General features: G+C 43.6%; 1 protein-coding gene across 1 annotated transcript; it reads right to left on the reverse strand.

The window, feature by feature from the left end:
* Positions 1 to 1,325: 1,325 nt before the first annotated feature.
* Positions 1,326 to 21,904, reverse strand: LOC132397016 (mucin-3A-like). The gene is made up of 5 exons (XM_059975236.1): positions 21,861 to 21,904; positions 21,100 to 21,276; positions 10,777 to 10,883; positions 7,932 to 7,999; positions 1,326 to 1,419 (listed from the first exon to the last, which is right to left on the reverse strand). The coding sequence occupies exons 1-5, from the start codon at positions 21,893 to 21,895 to the stop codon at positions 1,366 to 1,368; spliced, it is 441 nt and encodes a 146-aa protein (XP_059831219.1). The 5' UTR covers positions 21,896 to 21,904; the 3' UTR covers positions 1,326 to 1,365.
* Positions 21,905 to 22,924: the final 1,020 nt, after the last annotated feature.

Consider the following 22,924-nt stretch of genomic DNA (forward strand, 5'->3'; position numbering starts at 1 on the left):
GGCAAAATTCTAGAAGTCGATGTCCTGCTTCATTCTGTACTCCAAGGGCAAAGTTGCTTGTTTCTCCCGGTGCTCTGCGATTTCATTCCAGTCTCCAATGATAAATGTTACATCCTCTCTTGGTGTCATATCCAGGAGGAGCTGCAATTCTTCATGAAACTGGACAATTTCATCCTCTTTGGCATCTGTGGTTGCAGCATAAACTTAGATCACTGTGATGTTGAATGGCTTTCCCTGAAGTCATATTGTGATTATTTTATCATTTTGGGGGTTGTATCCAGTCACTGATTTTGGTACTTTCTTTTAACTTTTGTTACTTTTTTTTTACTTTTTTTACTCTGTATGTTTCTGCCCACAGTAGAAGATCTGGTAACTGTCTGATGTAAAATGACCCATTTCAGTCCACTTCAGTTTGCTAATTCCCAATAGGTCAATGTTTAGTCTCGCCAGCTCATTTTTGACCACATCTAGTTTACCTTGATACATGGATTTTACATTCCAGGTTCCAATAGTGTATCAATCTTTGCAACATCAGACCTTATTTTCATTTCCAGGCATATCAGCGGTTGGGTGTCCTCTCGGCTTTAGGTCATTAGCCTTTCTCACAATTGTAGTTGTCAGGGACACTGGAGATCTCCCAGCCTTCACACATCATTGAAGACTTAGCACTCCTCTATCCTACCTGGCATCTCTACTGTCCTAGCTGAGCAGATATAAGGAAGGTTTAGAAAAAAAAAATTGAGCTTTTCTCTCCTTTTGCTTTCTCCGAAAGAAGCCTCTCTTCACTGAAGCCTTGAAGAACTAAAGCTGAAAGATCACCCTCAAGTAACTTCTTGTGACACACACTGGTATATAGTTTCCAGGATTATTCCCTTCTTGAATAGCGAAACAACATTAGCAACACAGTATCGAGTATTTGTCTCATAATAGGTGAGATATATGTTGGCCTTTTAAAGGCTATTTACTATTCAGCATTTTAATGAAACTTGGAAGTTGGAAACAATGGCATTTTGATCCATTCCTTTTTAATTATACGATATAATGCAATCAGTTGAACTCAGTCATCATCAAATTACCAGTACAGAAACATGCTTAATAGAGGATGTTGAGAAATTTCTTTACATCTCTTAAGGAAATGTATTTTGATTTTGCATAGCTCAGAGAATTAATACTTTTGGACCCATTGCCACTTTACTTTAGTTAACTCTGGTTAGATTTTGTTCGATTATATTGGTATAACATAGTATGTTTTATTTAAATCATGAAGAGGTACACATATTATATTTGCAGAGCACAAACAAATACTTTCAAGCAAAATAAAGACCGTGTACATGATCAAAATTCCAGCAGTTTCATCTGTACATATTACACGTCATTGCAGAAATTATCCATATTCATCTTTGGCATCTGGATTTTCAACTGAAAAGAAAAATTGATTTATTTATTTCTCTGTATCAAATATTTCACTTTTTCTAAAAATGATATCCATTACAATTTCTTGTGCTAACATTTTTAATTGGAATGAGACATGTTGTATTTTTTCTGTCTGCACTGGAGGCAGATCAAACATCAGCAAGAGGAAATTGTTAAATCTCATAGTTCAAAGCAAAATTTAATATAAGACCAGACCATAAGATCATAAGACATAGAGGCAAAATTAGGCCATTCAGCCCATCGAGTCTGCTCCACCATTCCATTATGGCTAATGCCGGATACCACTCAACCCCGTACACCTGCCTTCTCACCATATCTTTTCATGCCATGACTGATCAGGAAACGATCAACTTTCACCTTAAGTATACCCATGCACTTGGCCTCCACCACAGTCTGTGGCAGAGTATTCTACATATTTATTACTCATTGGCAAAAAATCCTCTTTACCTCTGTTCTAAAGGGTCGCCCCTCAATTTTGAGGCTGTGCCCTCTAGTTCTGAATACCCCCACCATAGAAAACATCCTCTACACATCCACCTGATCTAGTCCTTTCAACGTTCAGTAGGTTTCAATGAGATCTCCCTGCATTCTTCCTCGTGAACCTCCTCGGGACTCTCTAATGACAATACATCCTTTGTGAGATATGGGGTCCAAAACTGTAGAGAATTTCTGAAGAGAAACTGTAAATTAATCTTCTTGGAGTCTTGCACGAGGATTCCTCAGTCCCTCTGCAACTCTGATGTTTGAATTTTCTTTCCATTTAGATAATAGTCTGCACTATTGTTCCTTTTCCCAAAATGCAATATCATACATTTCCCAACACTGCATTCCATCTGCCACTTCTTGCCCATTCTTCCAATTTGTCTAAGTCCTGCTGCAGTCGTATTGCTCCCCACCCCTCGACCTATCTTCGTATCATCCACAAGTTTTGCCACAAAGCCATCAGTTCCATTATCTAAATTACTGACAAACAATGTGAAAAGCAGTGGCCTCTTTACTGACCCCTGAGGAACACCATTCGTCACAGGCAGCCAACCAGAAAAGGCCCCTTTTATTCCCACTGGCTGCCTCCTGCCTGTCAGCCATTCCTCTATACATGCCAGTATCCCTCCTGGAATGCCATAGGATTTTGTCTTACTAAGCACCCTCATGTGTGACACCTTATCAAATGCCTTCTGACAATCCAAGTAAATGACATCCATTGCCTCTCCTTTTTCCACCCTGCTTGTTACTTCCTCGAAGAACAGATTTGTCAGGCAAGATTTCCCTTCACAGAAACCATGCTGACTTTGACATATTTTATAATTATTCTCCAAGTACCCGAAACCTTATCCTTAAGAACAGTCTCCAACACTTTTCCATCCACTGAGGATGGCCTAGCTGACCTATAATTTCCAGGGCAAACACGAGGACGAAGGGTCTTGGCCCAAAACGTCGACAGTGCTTCTTCTTATAGATGCTGCCTGGCCTGCTGTGTTCCACCAGCATTTTGTGTGTGTTGTTTGGCCTATAATTTCCATTCTCTTGACTTCCTCCCTTCTTAAAGAGTGGAGTAACATTTCACAGACTTCCGGTCCTCGGGGCCATGCCAGAATCAAAAGATTCTTGAACGATCTTGACCAACGCATCCATTATCTCCTCAGCAACCTTCTCCCAGGCCTCAGGAATGTCCTCCATCTGGTCCAGGTGACCTATCCAGCTTATGACCTCTGAGTATGCCTAGCACCTGTCCTTTTGTAATAGCAATGGCACCACTCCTGCTCCCTGACACTCACAGAACTCTGCAACATTGCTAGTGTCTTCCACAGTCAAGACAGATGCAAAGTACCCTTTAGTTCATCTGCCATTTTTTGTCCCCCATTACTATCTCACAAGCATCATTTTCCAGTGATCCAATATCAGCTCTCACCTTCCTTTACTCTTTATACGAGGACTGATTGATAAGTTCGTGGCTTAAGGTAGAAGGAGTCAATTTTAGAAAACCTAGCACATTTATTTTTCAACATAGTCCCCTCCTACATTTACACACTTCGTCCAGTGGTTAATAACTCATCTCCTTCTACATTTGGCCATGAACTTATCAATCTCCCCTGATGAGTTACTAACTTCAAACTTTCTGCATAATCACTCAGAGTTGAACTGCATGTGCATGTAACGAGAGCTGTATAATTCATCTCCTTCTGCCTTAGGCCACAAACTTATCAATCATCCCTTATATAACTGAAAAAAACATCTTTTCCCTTCTTATAGCTTTTTAGTTGCTTTTTGTTGGACTTGAAAAGCTTCCCAATCATCCACCTTCCCACTCCCTTTTGCTACCTTATATGCCCTTTCCTTGGCTTTTACTCAGACCTTAACTTCCTTTGTCGGCCACAGTTGTCTACCTCTGCCATTCAAGAACTTCTTGCTCTGTTGGACTTATCTATCCTACACTTTGTAAACTACTCACAGAAACTTCAGCCATCTCTGTTATGCCATCATCCCCGCCAGTATCCTCATCCAATCCCCCTGGGCAGGCTCCACTCTCATACCTCTGCAATTCCCTTTTATCCATTGTGATACTGATGCACGTGAGTTATGCTTCTGCCTCTCAAATTACAGCATGAATTCAATCATGTTGTGATCACTGACTCCTAAGGGTTCCTTTACCTAATCTCCCTCATAAGATCTGGGTTATTATACAACACCCAATCTAAGATAGCCTTTCCCCAAGCAGGCTCAAGCATAAGCTGCTCTAAAAAGCTATCTCATAGGCATTCAACAATTTCCTCTCTTGCGATCTGACACCAAACTGATTTTTCCCAATCCCCTTGCATATTAAAGTCCCCCATTATAACTGTATTATTATCCTGTTATGAGTGTTGAACAGATCTGATGGACAATGGGGTGCAGAGTTAACCATTCCCAACCTCCTTCCTGAGAACTACGAACTATTGTTGTTGTTATGCTGCTACTGAGAGAGAGATAAAGCCCAGGCAAGAACATTTGCTACAGATAAGAGGGGAAGAGAAACTGTTGATTTACTGTATTATGACTCTTCCTGGATTGTTTACCATCCACTACAAGGACTTTGCTCGTTAACATTCCTCAGGAGACAGCAGGAGTGGCCTGATTTGATGGACACGGTCATTCAGAGTTGATGGATAGCTGTGACCCCGTGAGTGGGGATAAAAAGACAGGTCTGTAGAGACACCCTTCAGATACACCAGTGGACACTGATTGAGTGTTGGAAACCCACGGGAAGGTGGGGGCTTCGGAGACCGAACCAGGAGATCGGTCAGTAAAGCTCACAGTGTTACAACAGGGCTGGTGGGGACTTGTATGTGTGTCCAGTCACGCCAGAGTGACGAGTCCACCACAGAAGAACGGTCTAGCTGAAGACCAGAGAGATCATAACTGAATGACCACAATGATATGACGGATTAAGAAAGCCACAAAAAGGTTTGCCTGCTGCAACTGTTGCCGTTACACCTCTCTCTCTCCAACGATTTCAATACAACAACCATAACTACTTCAGCATTTATGAACTGAACTCTATACTTTCCTATGACAATTCATTTACCCCTAGACATCGATAGAGCTTGTTTATTATTGATTATTATTATTCCTACACTTTTAGGTTTATTACTGCTAACTTGTTTTATATGTATATTTGCATTTTTGATATTATATTGTGTAGTTTACTAATAAACACCTTTAGTTTGGTACCACCAGACTCCAACAGATTCTTCTTTCTCTGCTGGTCAGACACCCAGTTACGGGGTACGTAACAATCCTTATTACATGCCTTTTCCAGCTCCCTTTGGAACACATCTTGGCTACCATTTGAAGGCCTATATATGATATCCACAATGTTTTTTACCCTTGGAGTTTCTTAATTCCATCCACATAGAATCAATATTATCTGATCCTACGTTAGCTCTTTCTAAAGATGTAACTCCATCTCTTACTAACAGAGTCAGACCACTGCCTATGCCTTCCTTCTTGTCCTTCCGATTAAATACTTGTCACAACATACAACACTGAGATTCTTTTTATGCAGGCATACTTAGCAAATCTATAGATCAGTAAATGTAAACAAGGTCAATGGACCATCCCCCTTTGTTCAAGAGACTGATGGTAGTAACTGTTCCTGAAGCTGTTGGTGAGAGCCCTAAGGCTTTTGTACCTTCTTTCTGATGGCAACAGCGAGAAAATGGCACGGCCTGGGTGGTGAGGATTTTTGATGATGGATGCTGTTTACTCAAGCAATGTTTCCTGCAGAGGTGCTCAATGGTTGGGAGGGTTTTACCCATGATGTGTTGGTCCAAATCTGCTACCTTTAGTAGGTTTTCTGCTCAAAGTCATTTTCCGCTCAAAGCCGTATTGCAGCCACACTTTCCACCACACATCTATAGAAGGTTGCCGAGGTATTGAGATAATTTGAAATGTTCGACTTTAAAATGGAGCCTGAATGAAATCTGCATTTCCAAATGTTTGAGCCCAAATGATGAAGTGCTCACTTGGTCAGATTTCCCTTTTCCAATGCAACGGGAGATAAATTAACATAGTATGAAAAACTTCATTTAAACAAATATTTCCTGCTTACAACGTCACTTTCTATCAGAACTTTTGGGCTTTTCTTTGTATTGGACATACCCTTGTAGTCCTATTCTGATCACTTGATCACAGGTACAATGACTTGATGGAGGCAGAATTTCCATTTTATCTTTATAGCACTCTCTCCTCTGGCATGCCATGGCCAATACCATGGAATATTCTAGAGTTTACACTTAGAGAAGTGTCCTGGCCATTTTCTAAAATTCAACACAGACAGAATTATGTTTCTCCATAAATCATAGTACGCAGTATGCACAAGCAAGGAGAATGATTTGGTGATGGGAATTAAACTGTTCCCATAAGCAATTTGGCAGTTTAGATCTTGTTATTAACTATTTTGGGATTTTAAAAAGCTGTTATTGTTGTTGCTGCTGATGACTCTTACAGAATTATCTTCAGAATGGAATGCTGAGTGGATGATCCAACTTGGATCAACCTGGCTTCGTTCTGTGTTTGCCACCATCACTGATGCCAGTTTTCATCCAATCAGTTAGCTCCATTTGACAGCAAGATTAGATGAGAGTCATAGATAGGCAAAGGTTATGGGATGAGTTTATTTCCTGATTGTAGATCTATCTGAACATGTAGCCAAACATTTTCTGTGTTATGACGACTCTGGGATCTGTTCCACAATGTGAAATATTTCCCAGACTTGTCTAAAACCAGGACATATCCAATTGGTCATTCCAACCAAGTCGACTTTCTTTCATCAACAAAATGATGCCAAGTGCTGTTGGAAGAGCTATTCACCAGTTATGACTTGCACACTGAAGACAATTTGTGCTTTATTATGTTAGTTGAATTTTCATTACAACCTGGGTCAAAAGGAGGACTGGAGCTGAATTCTTCAGAAGGAACTTGTGTGTACTTTCACTACAATGGTTGAACAGTTCAGTAAAGCTCTGCTATTATTCTCTGCACTCATCATTAATATGATTTTTTTAGACTCTCTATTTGTCAAATTGCTCTCAGTCTGGTTCACACACCAGATCTGTTTCCTGATAAAAACTGATATTTGCTATTCCTGTCACAGGAAAGCAGGGTCAATCATCAGGGACCCCCACCACCCAAGACATGCACTCTACTCACTGCTGTCATAGGGATAAAGGTACAAGAGCCTCCAGTCTCACATCAGGTTCAGGAACAGTTATTACCCCTCAACCACCAGGCTCTTAAACCAAAGCAGATAACTGAACTTCCGTTGCCCCATCACTGAAGTGTTCCCACAATCAATGAACTCACTGTTAAGGGCACTTCATCTCATGTTCTCAATACTTATTGACTAGTTTATTAATATTGTTTCTTATTTTTGCATTTGCAGTTTCTTGTCTTCTGCACTCTGGTTGAACAGTTTCAGGTCTTTCATTGATTCTGTTACAGTTACTATTCTATGGATTTGTTGAGAATACCCACAAGAAGATCAATCTCGGGGTTGTATATGGTGACATATATACACTTTGATAAGAAAGTTACTTTGAAATTTGTACTTTGACAGTCATAAAGTTCTTGTCCTTGCTTTCAGGTCCTTTCATGACCAGACCATCTGCCACCTTTCCCATTTCCCAATCACAACCTCAGCAAACTGTATCGCTCTGAGGCATGTTCAATTATTGACCTGTTGTACAGCACCAATTTTAAACCTTAGTCTTTGGCTTTGATATTTTTTATACCTTTCTACCTCTTTCCGATCCTGTGAGATTCTCCTTCAAATCCATCTCTTTCATTGTCCTATGGATTGCAATCAATTCTTTGCTGAATTTTTGATTAGTCATTTGCTTGTTAAGCGTACTGAGGTGGTTCTTTACAATAATGATACTATGTAAATTCAAGTTATTGTTTTCATGTGACACTGTAATCGGTCCATAGTTGTAACATCAATACACAATATAAACACAAACCTCTCCCTTTGGTATTGATGTCGTATAACTCCCGGAACTGCTGCAGGATTCCTCCTCAGCTATTGAACCTGAATATAAATGCAAGCAATGATCATCAAATCAAATACATATTTTTACAGAAATCACAGATCATTTACTAACTTACTGAGATACAGTGCGGAATAGGCACTTCGAGCTGTGTCAGTCAGCTATTCCCACAACTTAATCCTAGCCTAATCACAGGGCAATTTACAATGTACAAATAACCTACCAACCAGTATGGCTTTGGATTGTAGGAGGAAAAAGGAAATCCACGGTGTCACCTGGAGAACATACAAAGTCCTTACAGGCAGCAGCAGGAATTGAACCCGGATTGCAGGTACTATACAATGTTTCGCGAATGACTATGATACCCTGCGACAGGGTAACTCACGTCATCTTTTTTCTTACAAAGTGAGAGACCTCACTTTCAGACAAAGGTTGGTGTCACTTTTTTTCTGATTTGATGAGCACAGAATTAGTTGTGCTCTTGAAGAACTAATAGAATTTCTGTTGACTGACCTATTTAAACTACCTAAGGGTGTGGTGACTGTGATCCCAGATTGGTCAAGTTCAATTGAGGCTATTTTTCGTTAGAGATTGGTTTGTTCATCCTGAGAAAATTCACTCGGTTCTACTGCAGAGCTCCCAAATGTTTTGCTTCTGATGTGTGTCAGGGCACCTCATGTCCTTATAGACACCACACAGGCATTTTCTGAGCAGTGCCCTTTGATGTTGTGTGGGTTCTAATAAATTTAACATCTCTTTATTAGACAGTGAATGCTGAAAATAAAGTGTACGGATGAATTTCTGAGCCATTGTTTTGAAGCTGGAGATCTCACGGATGAAGAGCCGTGAATGATGCAAAATTCAATTTGCATTGATTTTCAAAACATCACAATTTCATTAGCCTTGGCCTGTGTGACTCTTAAGGACTGGATTTCTCACACAGACTTATAGAAAACATAATGATGTGTATTGTCCCTCAAACTTACCAATGGGATTTCAGCTGAAAAGCTTCTTTTGATGGAGCTTTCAGATCAAGAATTAAGATCAGCATTAAGGTCAAGATTTTTTCGGCTTATAATTAATTTTAGAACATATTATAGTTTGCTATCATTAGTGCATTGACACTAATTTGCCGTCAGCTCCATCAGGCACTAGAACTCACTCCATTCCATCATGGGTGCTAGCCTCCCTAGCAACCAGGACATCTTCAAGGAGTGGTGTCTCAAAAAGGACTCCCATCACCCAGGGCATGCCCTATTCTCATTGCTACCATGAGGGAGGAGGTCCAGGGGCCTGAAGACACACACTCAGCAATTCAGGAACAGCTTCTTCCCCTCTGCCATCCAATTTCTGAACGGGCATTGAACTCATGAACATTACTTTACTATGATGTTTCTTATATATAATATAGTGTATGTACATTTTAACTTTAATTTACAGATTTTACCCTCATGTATTGTAATGTACTGCTGCTGCATAACAACAAATTTCACAACATTTGCCGGTGATATTCAACCTGATTCCGATTCTGACTCTGATTTCCCATTTCTCTGAATGGAGTAAACACTGAGAAGATGTATGGTAAACTGTGCGTTGTTGGGAGCAATGAAAAAATTCAAGTTTTCCCACTGCTGTTCTCTGTTAACTGTCCAGTCTGTATTACCTTCTGTTTAAATTGTTTTTAAATTTCCCTTTTTAAAGTATGTTCTATGACTGAAGATCTTAAATTTCAGATCTGGCTTTGGAGCCTGCTGGCACAGCTTTTTGATATTCTCCACCAGGTCTTACTTAATACGGCCAGAACCAACATTAGTAATGGCTCCCACTTTACTGACTTGGCTCTTAATGTTGCTGGCTAACAGATTACATTGTCTGTTGTAGAAGACTTACTTTTGGTCGGATGTTGAAGTTTTGGAGAGACCCCAGGGATACACTGAAACTACTTAAATTGAATTTCTATAGCTCCATGAGAACTTTTATGAAAATCAGCATCAGCAGTTATTTCGATCTTCATTTACTGCCACTTCTCTTCCAGAAAGAAAGCTCTATTCATTCTGCAGTGAAATTTGTTTGCCTCTCTTGCTTTGTTCCTTCTTCTTTTTCTCAATTTCCTAATTCGAGCATAAGATCTTCAACTTGAAATTTTAACCCTGTTTCTCTTCCCACAGATGCAGCCTGATGTTCTGATATTCTAGCATTTTCAGTTTTATTTTTGATTTCAACACTTTGCATTTTTTATGATTCACCAGGATGTTGCCTGGGATGGAGTAACTCAGTTACGAGGAATAACAGGATAGGCTGGGTCTGTCATTCATGGAGTGAAGAAAGCTAAGGAGAAAGCTAACAACGTGAGGAACATCTTGCATAGGGTAGACATGAAGAAGCTTTCCTCAAGGCAGAGCTGTTGAGAATCAGGACACCTAGATTTAAGTTCAGGAGCGTTCACATTAAGAGGAGATATGAGGAAGCTATTTTTCACCCACAGAATGGTTGAGATCTAAAGAGCACTGCTTGAGGAGGGTATTGGAGACAAAGGCTCTTACAACATCTATGAAATATCTCGACAAGCACTGGAATTACCGAGGCATAGAATGGTAAAATGGATTTCTATAGATGGGCAGTTGAAAGTTGGCATGAACGTGGTGGCCCAAAGGATTTGTTTCTCTGATGTTTGACTTTCCTACCAATTTCAGAATCAGTAATGAGAAAACACAGAAAGTTGACTTAAGCAACACAGTGTCTTCTATGCTGAGCAGCCCATTTAAAATAGATTTCTTGCTATTTTATTACTGTTCCGTGCATCAAAGTCATGCATTACCATCAAGATTTTCAGTGCCTTTTTCAATGGCAATGTTGATCCCAGAATTGCTCCATTCCCATTCATCATCTCCCCACTTGTCCATTATTTCTTTCTTTAGCTCATCCCTATAAAACACAGAAGTGCTCGAGTTAGGGAAGCAAAACAAGAAAGATTTGTGATTCCGTAGCACTGCATATTGTATGAAAGAGTTCCAGTACAGTACTTTTGGAACTTTGTTACAATTATAATATAGGGCAAGTATCAGCCAATCCCCAGTTTGCAAGTTTCCATAGAAATCAAAGTGATTATTGCTTTAGCAATATTGATAGAGGAATAAATATTAGTCAGAGCACAGCAGAGAAAGCATCTGCTGTCCTTCAAAAGTCCACAGGAAATCGTTTACTATGATCTGAAAAACAAAACAGAACTTGGTGTAACAATTCACCTGAAAATGTTACTTCCAAATGAACAACAGTCCATTGATTTTGGAGTGTGAGCCTAGACATTCATACTGCAGTTGTTGAAGTGGAGCAGGAACCCACAATCTTTTGACCAAGAGGCAAAAATACTATCAACTGACCCACACGCAGCTGACCCTGGGGGGCTAGCTAAACACGTGACTGGCACATTAATCTTCCACTACAGGCACTGTCTTAACAATAACTGATATGGAAAATCGATTGTATGACCTTCAATAATAAACCATGTAGTTGTAATTTATTATTGAACAGGATTGACAAGAGGAGCAATGCATGGAAACAATGTTCTCCACGTTATCTGCTAATCAGGAGATAAATTGTCACCTTTACATTGGCATTGTGGAAAATCCTGAAGTTCCTTAACCAATAGCAAGTAAAGACCAAAACATAACTCCCAGTATTGGAAAGCTTTGATCACAAGAAACAGAAGCATGAATAAGCCACTTGACCATTGTGCAAGGTCTGCCATCAATATGGCTGATCTTTTATCTCAGCCACACATCCCTGCCTAACCTGATTGAGTCTGATTTTTTTAAAGTCCACAAATCTGTCAGTTCTTTTGGACCTCTTTAACCAGTCACGCTTAATCCAAACATCTGTTCCCTTGTCCTCCCCACCCACCGATCCTCATGTCACTGGAGATGCAACATCTGTCCATTTATCTCTCTTCCCTTCCTACAGTCCAATCTTGCCTTCCTTAATACCGACTCAGTCTGCAGGTTAGGGAATCCCATATGAGGACTTCCAAGTCCCTTTTCTCCTCTGATTTTTGAGTTTAATCCCCAAAGGAAATAGTGTATGCCTTTATTCCCTCTAACAAAGTGCATGACTGACCATACACTTCCTGACACTCTATTCCATTGCAAGTTCTTTGCCCATTCTCCCAATCTGCCTAATTCCTTCTGATGACTCCCTCTTCTTTAACACCATCTGCCCCTCCACATAACTTAATGCATGCTTGGCCAGAAAGCCATCACTTCCATCATCAGATTATTGATATACTGTATAACACTGTCCCAACACAGACCCCTGTGGAATACCACTAACCACCAGCTGCCAAACAGAAGAGGCCCCCTTTATTCCCACTCTTTTCCTCCTTCCTGTCAGTCAATCTTCTATCCATGCTAATATCTTTTCTGTAGTACTATGGGATCTTATTTTGTTAAGCAGCCTCATGTGTGGTACTTTGACATTTGGGTTCATTGTTGTTTATCATCTATGGTAATGATTTAGATGATAATGAGGTAATAGGCACTTGGATGAGAAAGATTATGGAAGGCTATGGTCCCCGTTGAAGTGGATGGGACAAGGCGGAACACCAGACCAAAACAGATGAGATGGGCCTAAGTGCCTGTTTCTGTTCTGTAGTGCTAAAGATGGCATTGCAAGGTGGGAGCCATTTGAAAAGAATGAGTCTCATCGGGAGTGAGTCATAATTTGAAGCAGTGAGTGAGAGAGGGACATTGCTGTCAGGCGGAGCCTTTGAAAATAACAAATCTTGTTGGGACTGAATTTTATTTAAGCCAATAAGAACAGAGGAGAGATGTAAGCAGTGTGGCATTGTTGGAGCAGCCATTACTGGAGTGGGCCAATGTTAGGGATGGGTGCTTTGGCTCAACAGGCTTTAGCAAGAATAGGCTTGACCAAGCACAGGTAGAGGTTATAAGTGAGGCTCTAGTACATTTTTTTTCTCTTTATTTATCTATTTGTACATAGCTCTTGCACTCAGTGCAAAGTTAGTGGTATTGTGGCGACCCATTTCCTGGCACATCCGAACCGGCTCACAATTAGATAGCCTACGGGGGTTTGCGAGCACAGAGCTTTGGAGCCTCTGCGCCACGGGGGGCAGGTTGAGGGAGGCTTAAAAGTGAGGCTGAGGATTTCGAATAAAGTTTTTCCTTCGACTGCAGTTACCGACTCCGTGTCGTAATTTTAGCGCTGCGTGTAGCACACCGCTACAATTGGTGACCCCGACGGTCCAAACGATTTTTGGACCAGAAATGACCGACGCCGCCTCTGTTCATGCGGTTTCGTTGAAACTGCCGGGTTTCTGGACACAGCGCCCGGACCTATGGTTCCAGCAAGCTGAAGCCCAATTCCACGTTCGCCAGATCACCTCAGAAGACACCTGCTACTACTACGTGGTGAGCTCCCTCGACCAGGACACAGTGGCCCAGGTCGCGGAGTTCGTACAGTCGCCCCCGGCAGATGGCAAGTACACGGAATTCAAAGCCCTGCTCCTCAGGACTTTCGGACTCTCACGGCGCGAGCAGGCTGCTCGTTTACTGCACCTGGATGGCTTGGGCGACGGACCTCCTTCGGCTTTAATGAATGAGATGTTGTCTCTCGCCGACGCACACACACCCTGCCTCATGTTTGAGCAGGCATTCCTGGAGCAGCTGCCCGAGGACATACGCCTGCTGCTGTCCGACGCGGATTTCAGTGACCCCCGGAAGGTGGCGGCCCGGGCGGACTTGCTGTGGAACGCCAAAAAGGTGAGCGGGGCGTCCATCGCACAGATCTCCCAGCCACGCTCCCGGCAGCAAACCAGTCCAGGCCCGGCCGCAGAGCCCGCCAATCCCCGGCCCAATGAACACTGGTGCTTCTACCACCAGCGGTGGGGTGCAGAAGCCCGCCGTTGTTGCCCGCCCTGCAAGTTCCCGGGAAACGCCAGGGCCAGCCGCCGCTGATGGCTACGGTGGCTGGCCATCGGGATAGCCTCCTGTATGTGTAGGATAGAAGGTTAGGACGCCGGTTTTTGGTCGATACTGGGGCTGAGATCAGCATTTTACCTCCGACGAGTTACGACACCCGCAGCAGGGCACCGGGTCACCCCCCGAGGGCCGTGAATGGCAGCACAGTAAGGACCTATGGCACCTGTCAGGTGCAGCTACAGTTCGGCTCCAGCCAGTTCACGTGGGACTTCACACTGGCCGCCGTAGCCCAACCGCTTCTGGGTGCGGATTTTTTGCGAGCTCACAGCCTACTGGTCGACCTGCTCAGGAAGAAACTGGTCCATGCCGAGACCTTTCAGACGTTCTCCCTGGGTGCAGCCCAGTTGCCAGCCCCTCACCTCGGCTCCATCACGCTGTCCGACAACGACTTCACCAGGGTCCTGGCGGATTTCCCATCGGCTCTGGCACCGCAGTTCACAGCGGCCATGCCCCGACACGGCATACAGCACCACATCCCGACCCACTCCTCCACGCCCACGCTCGGCGGCTTCCCCCAGACAAGCTCCAACTGGCGAAGGAGGAGTTCCAGAGGATGGAGGAATTGGGGATCATCCGGCGGTCCGACAGCCCATGGGCCTCCCCCCTGCACATGGTGCCCAAAGCGACGGGGGGCTGGAGACCGTGCGGCAACTACCGCAGGTTGAACAAGGCTACCACACCGAACCGCTACCCTGTGCCGCACATTCAGGACTTTGCAGCAAACCTGCACGGCGCACGGATCTTCTCCAAGGTAGACCTCGTCCGGGGATACCATCAAATCCCAATGCATTCTGACGACGTCCCCAAAACGGCTCTCATCACCCCGTTTGGCCTTTTTGAGTTCCTCCGCATGCCGTTCGGCCTGAAGAATGCCGCACAGACGTTCCAGCGGTTAATGGACGCGGTGCGACGCGACCTGGACTTCGCATTCATCTATTTGGATGACATCCTCATAGCCAGCGGCAGTCGTCAGGAGCATCTGTCCCACCTCCGTCAACTCTGCGCCCGACTGAGTGAGTACGGTCTTACAATCAACCCTGCCAAATGCCAGTTCGGACTTGATACCATTGACTTCCTGGGCCACAGGATTACTAAAGACGGAGCAACCCCTCTGCCCGCTAAGGTAGATGCGGTCCGCCACTTTCCCCGACCCACCACGATCAAAGGCCTTCAGGAATTCGTAGGTATGGTCAATTTCTACCGCCGCTTCCTCCATTCAGCTGCCCGGATCATGCACCCCCTGTTCGCCCTGATGTCGGGTCTGAGCAAGGACATTACCTGGGACGAGGAGTCCGCCGCCGCTTTCGTTCAAACGAAGGAAGCTTTGGCTGACGCCGCAATGCTAGTGCATCCCAGAATGGACATTGGGGGGTGTATCGCCGGTTCTGGGGGGGGGGGGGGGTTATGTGGCGACCCATTTCCTGGCACATCCGAACCGGCTCACAATTAGATAGCCTACGGGGGTTTGCGAGCACAGAGCTTTGGAGCCTCTGAGCCACGGGGGGCAGGTTGAGAGAGGCTTAAAAGTGAGGCTGAGGATTTCGAATAAAGTTTTTCCTTCAACTGCAGTTACCGACTCCGTGTCGTAATTTTAGCGCTGCGTGTAGCACACCGCTACAGTATGTTCTTTGTGTGAGATGTGGAAACTTTGGAAGACATCCAGACTCCATGATAACCACATCTACACAAAGTGCATCGAGCTGCAGCTCTTTAGAGACTGTGTTAAGGAACTGGAACTGCAACTCAGTGAACTTCAGCTCACATGGGAGAATGAGGAGGTGATAAATTGGAGCTACAGGGAGATAGTCATCCCTAGGTTGCAGGAGGCAAGTACCTGGGTGACTGTCAAGAGTGGGAAAGGGAATAGCCACCCAGTGTAGAGTGCCCATGTGGCTGTTACAATCAATACAGGTATACTGCTTTGGGTACTGTTGGGAAGGGATGACCTACCAGGGAGAATGTGAATCAAATAAGTCTCCGGCACTGAGTCTGGCTCGGCGGGTCAGAAGGGAAGGAGGGAGAAGATCAGTGCCATAGTGATAAGGGATTCCATAGTCAGAGGAGGAGACAGGAGATTACGTAGACCTGAAAAAGAAACCCAGCTGGTATTTAGCCTCCCAGGTGCCAGGCTCAGGGATGTCTTGGATCGCGTCCACGGCATTATAAATGGGGAGGGCGAGCAGCCAGAGGTCATGGTATGTATTAGTATCAACAACATAGGTTGGAAAAGGGTAGGGAATTAGTTTGAAAGCTGAAAAGCAGGACCTCCAGGGTAATAATCTCTGAATTGCTGTCTGTGCCACGCACCAGTGAGGGTAAGAATGGGATGATTTGGCAGATGAATGTGTGGCTGAGGAACTGGTGCAATGTGCAGGGTTCAGATTTCTGGATCATTAGGATCTCTTCTGGGGAAGGTATGACCTGCACAAAGAGGCCGAGTTACACACAAACCCCGGGGGTCCAATATCTTTGTAGACAGGTGTGATAGAGTTTTTGGGGAAGGTTTAAAATAATTTGGCTGGGGGATGGGTACTGGAGTGATGGCGCTGAAGATGGACAGTTTTATACAAATAGATGCAGTGTGAGACTGTGAGGAAGAACAGGCAGATGATCGAGCAAAACTGAGTTGAAGTGTAACCTGGGGGCAAAATTGATGAATACCAGACTGAAGGTGTTATACTTAAATGCATGTAGTATATGCAATAAGGTGGATGATCTTTTAGCGCAGTTAGAGATTGGCAGGTAAGTTGTTGTAGCCAAAAGAAGGTCATAGTTTGGAGCTGAACATAGAAGGAAACACATTGTATCGAAAGAATAAGCAAGTAGGCAGAGGGGGTGTGGAGGCTCTGTTGGTAAAAAAAAAGATTTAAAATCCTCAGAAAGAGGTGACATAGGATTGGAAGATGTAGAATCTTCGTGGGTAGATTTAAGAAACTGCAAGGGTGAAGAGACCACGATGGGAGTTATATAAAGGCCTCTGAATAGTAACCAGGTTATGGAAATGTACGAGACCATCAGCACTGGAGACTGCATACCCGGAGGCTGCCTTCATCGTCGCCACTGGCTTTAATAGAGCGTTGCTGACTAAAGTCTCTCTGAAGTTTTGTCAACACATCCAGGTGAGCACACGGGGAGACAGCATACTTGACCGCTGCTACTCTCCCTTCCGCAACACTTACAAAGTGCTCCCTCACCCCCATTTAGAAAATCAGATCACTCCTCCATCTTGTTGCTGCCAAGGTGCAGGAAGAAGCTGAAACAAGAGGCGGCCATAGTTAAAACTGTCCACTGTTCGTCCGACCAATCGGAATCCATGCTACAGGACTGCTTTGATGATGTCAACTGGAGTGTCTTTGTTGATAGGGATGTCTCTGAGTTCACGGATGGGGTCACAAGGTTCATCCGGAAGTGCATCGAGGATGTTGTCCCCCAGAAATCGGTCAGGGTCTATCCAAACCAGAAACCCTGGATCAACAGTGCCGTGCGAGCAACACTTACCGCGCGACACAGAGCTTATGTGGTCGATAAGAAGCAGGAGCTCAAGAAATGCAGTTACGATCTGCGCAGTCTTCAGGGCAGTGAAACAACAATACAGGGAGAAGATCCAGACACAACCCTCCACCAACAACACACGCAGCTGATGGCAAGTTCTGCACACCATCGCAGACTTCAAAGCTAAATGCGATGATGCTGCCAACATCGCCGCCTCTCTCCCAGACGAGCTAGATCCTTTTTATGTCGATTCAATGTCGCCAATACTGAGCCCCTGAGGAGACTTACAGCTGATGTGACCGGCAGCTTGGTCATCTCTGAGGCTGAGGTTTCACAAGGCTGCGGGACCGGACGGCATCCCAGTGTGAGTGCTCAGGATGTGCACAGCACAGCTGGCTGGTGTGTTTACAGATGTTTTTAATCTCTTCTTCTCCCAGTGTAGAGTACCCTCCTGCTTCAAAACATCCACCATGGTTCCGGTACCTAAAAAGTCCAAGGTAACATGTCTGGAAGACTGGTGTCCTGTCACACTCATCTGAATAATAATCAAATGCTTTGAGAGGCTGGACAAGGACTGTATCTGCATCTTGCTGCCACCACACTGGACCCCCTGCAATTCACCTACCGACAAAACCGATCGACAGCTGACGCAATAGCCACAGCTCTACACACCGTCCTTACACTTCCAGAGAAGAAGGATGCTTATGTGAGAATGCTGCTCTTGGACTACAGTTCAGCAATCGACACCATAATTCCCTCCAGGCTTGACAAGAAGCTCAGAGACCTCGGCCTTCTCCCTACTTTGTGTAGCTGGATCCTGGACTTGTCAGATCACCAGCAGGTGGTAAGAGTGGGCTCCCTCACCTCTACCCCTCTGACCCTCAACACAGGTGCCCCTCGGTGCTGTGTACTAAGCCCCCTCCTTTACTCTCTGTAAACCCATGACTGTGTCACCACCCACAGCTCCAATCTGCTAATCAGATTTGCAAATGACTACATTGATTGGCCTTATCACCGAATACCTATAATTAAATAACTACATGAAAAGTTTGTCTCTCTGTCATAAGGGAAAGAATAGAAATCTCAGGGGCTTTATCCGGTTTGCTGTATGGTGTTCTGAACGGGTCAGTGCAGGGACCGCTTCTTTTCATGTTATATATCAATGACTTGGATAACTTTGTGTCCAAGTTTTTTCAGATGACATGAAGATAGGTAGAGGAGCAGGTGGTTCTGAGGACACAGTGAGTCTGTAGAAGGACAGACAGATGAGGGGTAAGGGCAAAGATACACATGGAATATAGTTCAGGGAAGTGTGAGGTCATGTACTTTGGTAGAAGGAACAATGGAGCAGACTATTCTCTAAATGAACTGAAAATTGAAAATCAGAGCTGCAAAGGGACTTGGGAGTCCTTGTGCAGGATTCTCTGAAGGTTAACTTGCAGGTTGAGTCAGTGGTAAGGAAGTCAACTGCAATGTTAACATTTATTTTGAAAGGACAAGAACATAAAAGTCATGTCAAGGCTTGATAAGACATCAGTCAGACCAATCCTGGAGTATTGCGAGCAGTTTTGGGCCCCTTATCTCAGAAAATATGTTCTCACATTGGATAGGATCCAGTGGAGGTTCACATGAATCATTCCGGGAATGAAAAGATTAATAGTCTCTGGGCCTGTACTAACCAGAGTACTGGAAAATTAGGGGAGATCTCACTAAAACATCAAATATTGAAAGGCTTAGATACAGTGGATGTCGGGAGGATTTTTCCTGTTGTTGGTGAGTCTTGGACTAGAGGACACAGCCTCAGCATAGAGGGACATCCATTTGGAATAGAGATTGGAAGGAATTTCTTTAGCCGGGGGTAGAATTCATTGCCACAGAAGCCAAAGATGGCTGTTGATTATGCAACAGGTTCTGGACTTTAAAAGTTAGGTGGAAAAGACAGGAGACTGGGATTGAGAGAGAAAAAAACGCATGATGAAATGGTGGATCAAATTTCATGGGCCAAATGGTCTAATTAGAATCACAGAACATTACAGCATGGAAACAGGCCTTTTGGCCCTTCTTGGCTGTGCTGATCCATTTTTCTGCTTGGTTCCACTGACCTGCACTTGGCCCATATCCCTCCATACACCTTTCATCTATGTACCTGTCCAAGTTTTTCTTAATGTTAAAAGTGAATCCGCATTTACCACTTCATCTGGCAGCTTATTCCACACTCCCACCACTCTCTGTTGAAGAAGCTCCCCCTAATGTTCCCTTTAAACTTTTCCCCCTTCACCCTTAACACAAGTCCTCTGGTTTTTTTCTCCTCCAGCCTCAGTGAAAAAAGCCTGCTTGCATTCACTCTATCTACACCCATCATAATTTTATACACCTCTATCAAATCTCTGTTGCAGTGTCTTACGGTCGAGTGACTCTCTAACTCAATTCCTGTACTCAGTGCCCTGACTGATGAAGGCCAATATGCTAAATGCCCTTTTCACCACCCTGTCTACCTGTCATGCTGCTCTTAATGAAATAAGTACTTGTACTCCGAGGACCCATTGTTCCATTATATCCCTAGTACCCTATTTATTTATAGTATACAGCAAGTCCGACAATGGTTTCACTTTCCAAACTGCATAATATAACCTCATAATTATCTGTATTGAAATCCACTTGTCACTCCTCAGCTCACTCGCCTAAATGATCAAGATCAGCCAGCAATCTCCTCACCATCAACTGCACATCCGAATGTTGTCATCCAAAAACTAATCAAGCCTTATGCATCCACGTTCAAATTGTTGATATAAATAACAAACAACCAGGGTTCCAAAGACAGCATTGCGAGTCATCAGCCTTCATTCTGAGAAACGACCCTCTGATTCCGATCTTATCACCCATTTCTTTTCTTTTCTGCACCAAGACCCAAGTTCACTGTGTGGTAAAATAACTCAATTTGAATGAATTTTAACTCCAGTGGAAGCTGATTCATTGATTGACCATTGGCTCACACAAAATGCTGCTTTACAGATTAGCTTTGAATTTACCACTACCTTGTACTAGACAAGGCTCTGTACTTTGTTCAACAGGACTGCTCAAGGTTACTCAACATATCACAGTTCACGTTACCATAATCCTTTAAAGCTTAAAAAAATGACGAGAAGATAAGCAGTTTGCATAATTATTCCCACATCCCTTCAATAATTCTGGTTTTGCCAATCTATTTGCATTTTTGGAACTACAATTTCCTTTCTATTCAGAACTTAAGAAAAATGCAGACAAGCCCCTTGACCATGTTCTGACATTCAAACAGATCCTGGTTGAACTTTGAACTTCAAGTCTAGCCTAACTTTCTTCAGAATTCAGCCTGACACTCTTTTCCATTTAATTTCTTGTATATTAAAGCCTTTTTCAAGATCCGTTGAATCTATTTTTACAAGAATGTAAAGATACTGGAGCCAGAAGTTCAGTCATTTGGTTAGTCAGAGAAACAACTTACAGTACAGAAGGAGAGCAGAAGGTTATGGTTCTTCAAGTGCTCACTTAGTAACTTTTCAAGAGTTTTCAGTTTTCGGAAATTTTATTTCAGGAGATGTCTTTGCTATCCTCAGGATCTCCAGAATGAAAACATTATAATTACATAAAAATACTAATAAGGACATATTTTACTATACCCTTTGCTTTCAAATTGCTTTATGGTCCTGCGAAACTTTATGTTGTAGATGATAATAGCCAGAAGGCCAAGGAGAAGTACAATTAGTGTCACTGATAAACCAGCGATCAGTCCATTCTTATGAATCGCATGATCACAGTGAGCACCAAAGTACCAGTAGTCTCGACTCACATCGCAACTGGAAGAAAGTGAAGAAAAAGATCATTATTATAGACTGAACTTTCTTGCTTTTGGTTTTGTATTTTGGGGTCCTCAGGGCTGAAAACCCATCCCACATTGCCACAATTGCACAGCTATTAGAACGGATGCACCTGTTCTGTCTGAGCAGTGACAGTGTTTTGGGCATATTTCAAGTGTCCAAATTCATTTCCTAATGAAGTCCGAACCATAAAGAAATTTCACTGGACACTTGAGGTCACATTCTTTCTAACAAAGGCCCACAGAAAAATGGTAGTACATTGCAAAGTATCATCTAAAAATAGTAAAATAGGAATTTGTTTAGATATCAATATGAATAATGTTCAACAGTTCATAAAATCTAGAGACTCGAGATATTGCAGATCCTTGAACATTGAACCCAGACTGCATTGGAAAATCCACTCCATCTAAGAATTTCATCTAAGAAAGGAAATGGTGTGGACTCTTCATGAAGTTATTTATGCTTCATGATTTCATGGCTGTGGAACCTTACTGCACTGAAGAATACTATTAAGGCTGCAAAGATATGAAAATATTCAGAGAACAATGATTGTCAATTCTTACTAGCACAAGGGTCCATTGTTTGTCATTCCGCACATTCCATTTCCACACTTCATTGAGTCATTCCTTGCTGAATCACATATTGAAAGACATGCTCCCTTCTTATCACTGAGAACCAGTTTATAATATTTGCCGGCATTACCAGGAACCAATGCAGTGCAATTATCTGTCAATAGTAAAGAAATAGAAGTTATTATTGATGAATTACTGATGTGATGGTGGGTCAGCATACACCTCCATCCACCACTAGGAAGGCCAAATCTCTCTATTGTTTTCTGGACACCGGACCTAACCAATTCCCCTCCACCACCACACTCCTCTACCCAGCAGAACTTGTCCTCACTCTGAATAATTTCTCCTTTGGCTCCTCTCACTTCCTTCAAACTAAAGGGGTAGCCATGGGCTCTCGCATGGGTCCCAGCTATGCCTGCATGTTTGTTGGCTGTGTGGAACAGTCTATGTTCCAAGCCTACATGGACAACTGTCCAGCACTTTTCCTACACTACATTGACATCTGCATTGGTGCTGCTCCCTGCACCTGTGCTGAACTCATCGACTTCATCCACTTTGCCTCCAACTTCCACCCTGCCCTCAAATTCACTTGCTCCATTTTTGACACCTCCCTCCCCTTTCTCGACCTCACTGTCTCTATCTCCAGAGACAGCTTATCCACGGATGTCTATTACGAACCCATGGACTCTCACAGCTACCTGCCCTGCACCTCGTCCCACACCATTACTGGAAAAACGCCACCCGCTTCTCTCAATTCTTCCAGCTCTGCCGCATCTGCTCTCAGGTTGAGGCTTTTCATTCTAGAATGAAGGAGGTGTCCCTTAGAAAGGAGCTTCCCTTACTCCACACTGCCCTCAACCACATCTCTTCCATTTCATGCACATCTGCTCTTACCCCATTCTCCTGCCACCCTCCCAAGGATAGGGTTCCTCTTGTCCTCACCTACCACCCCACCTCCCTTCATGGCTGAAGCTTCTGCCACCTCCAGCGGGTTCTCACTACCAAGCACTTCTTTCTCTCCCATTCCTACTTTATGCTTTCCACAGGGATCGCTC

The sequence above is a fragment of the Hypanus sabinus genome, chromosome 7 (genome assembly GCF_030144855.1).
Source record: "Hypanus sabinus isolate sHypSab1 chromosome 7, sHypSab1.hap1, whole genome shotgun sequence".
Classification (NCBI taxonomy): Eukaryota; Metazoa; Chordata; class Chondrichthyes; order Myliobatiformes; family Dasyatidae; genus Hypanus; species Hypanus sabinus.

Bases quoted from the DNA above. Each gene is read 5' to 3' on its own strand.
- LOC132397016 (XM_059975236.1), bottom strand. From the start codon at position 21,895: ATGTGCGGAATGACAAACAATGGACCCTTGTGCTA. The intron at 10,884-21,099 runs GTATAGTAAAAT...TGTGTTTTATAG, and splicing joins AAGCAATTTGAAAGCAAAGG to GGATGAGCTAAAGAAAGAAA. The intron at 8,000-10,776 runs GTAATGCATGAC...ATTTATATTCAG, and splicing joins AGGCACTGAAAATCTTGATG to GTTCAATAGCTGAGGAGGAA.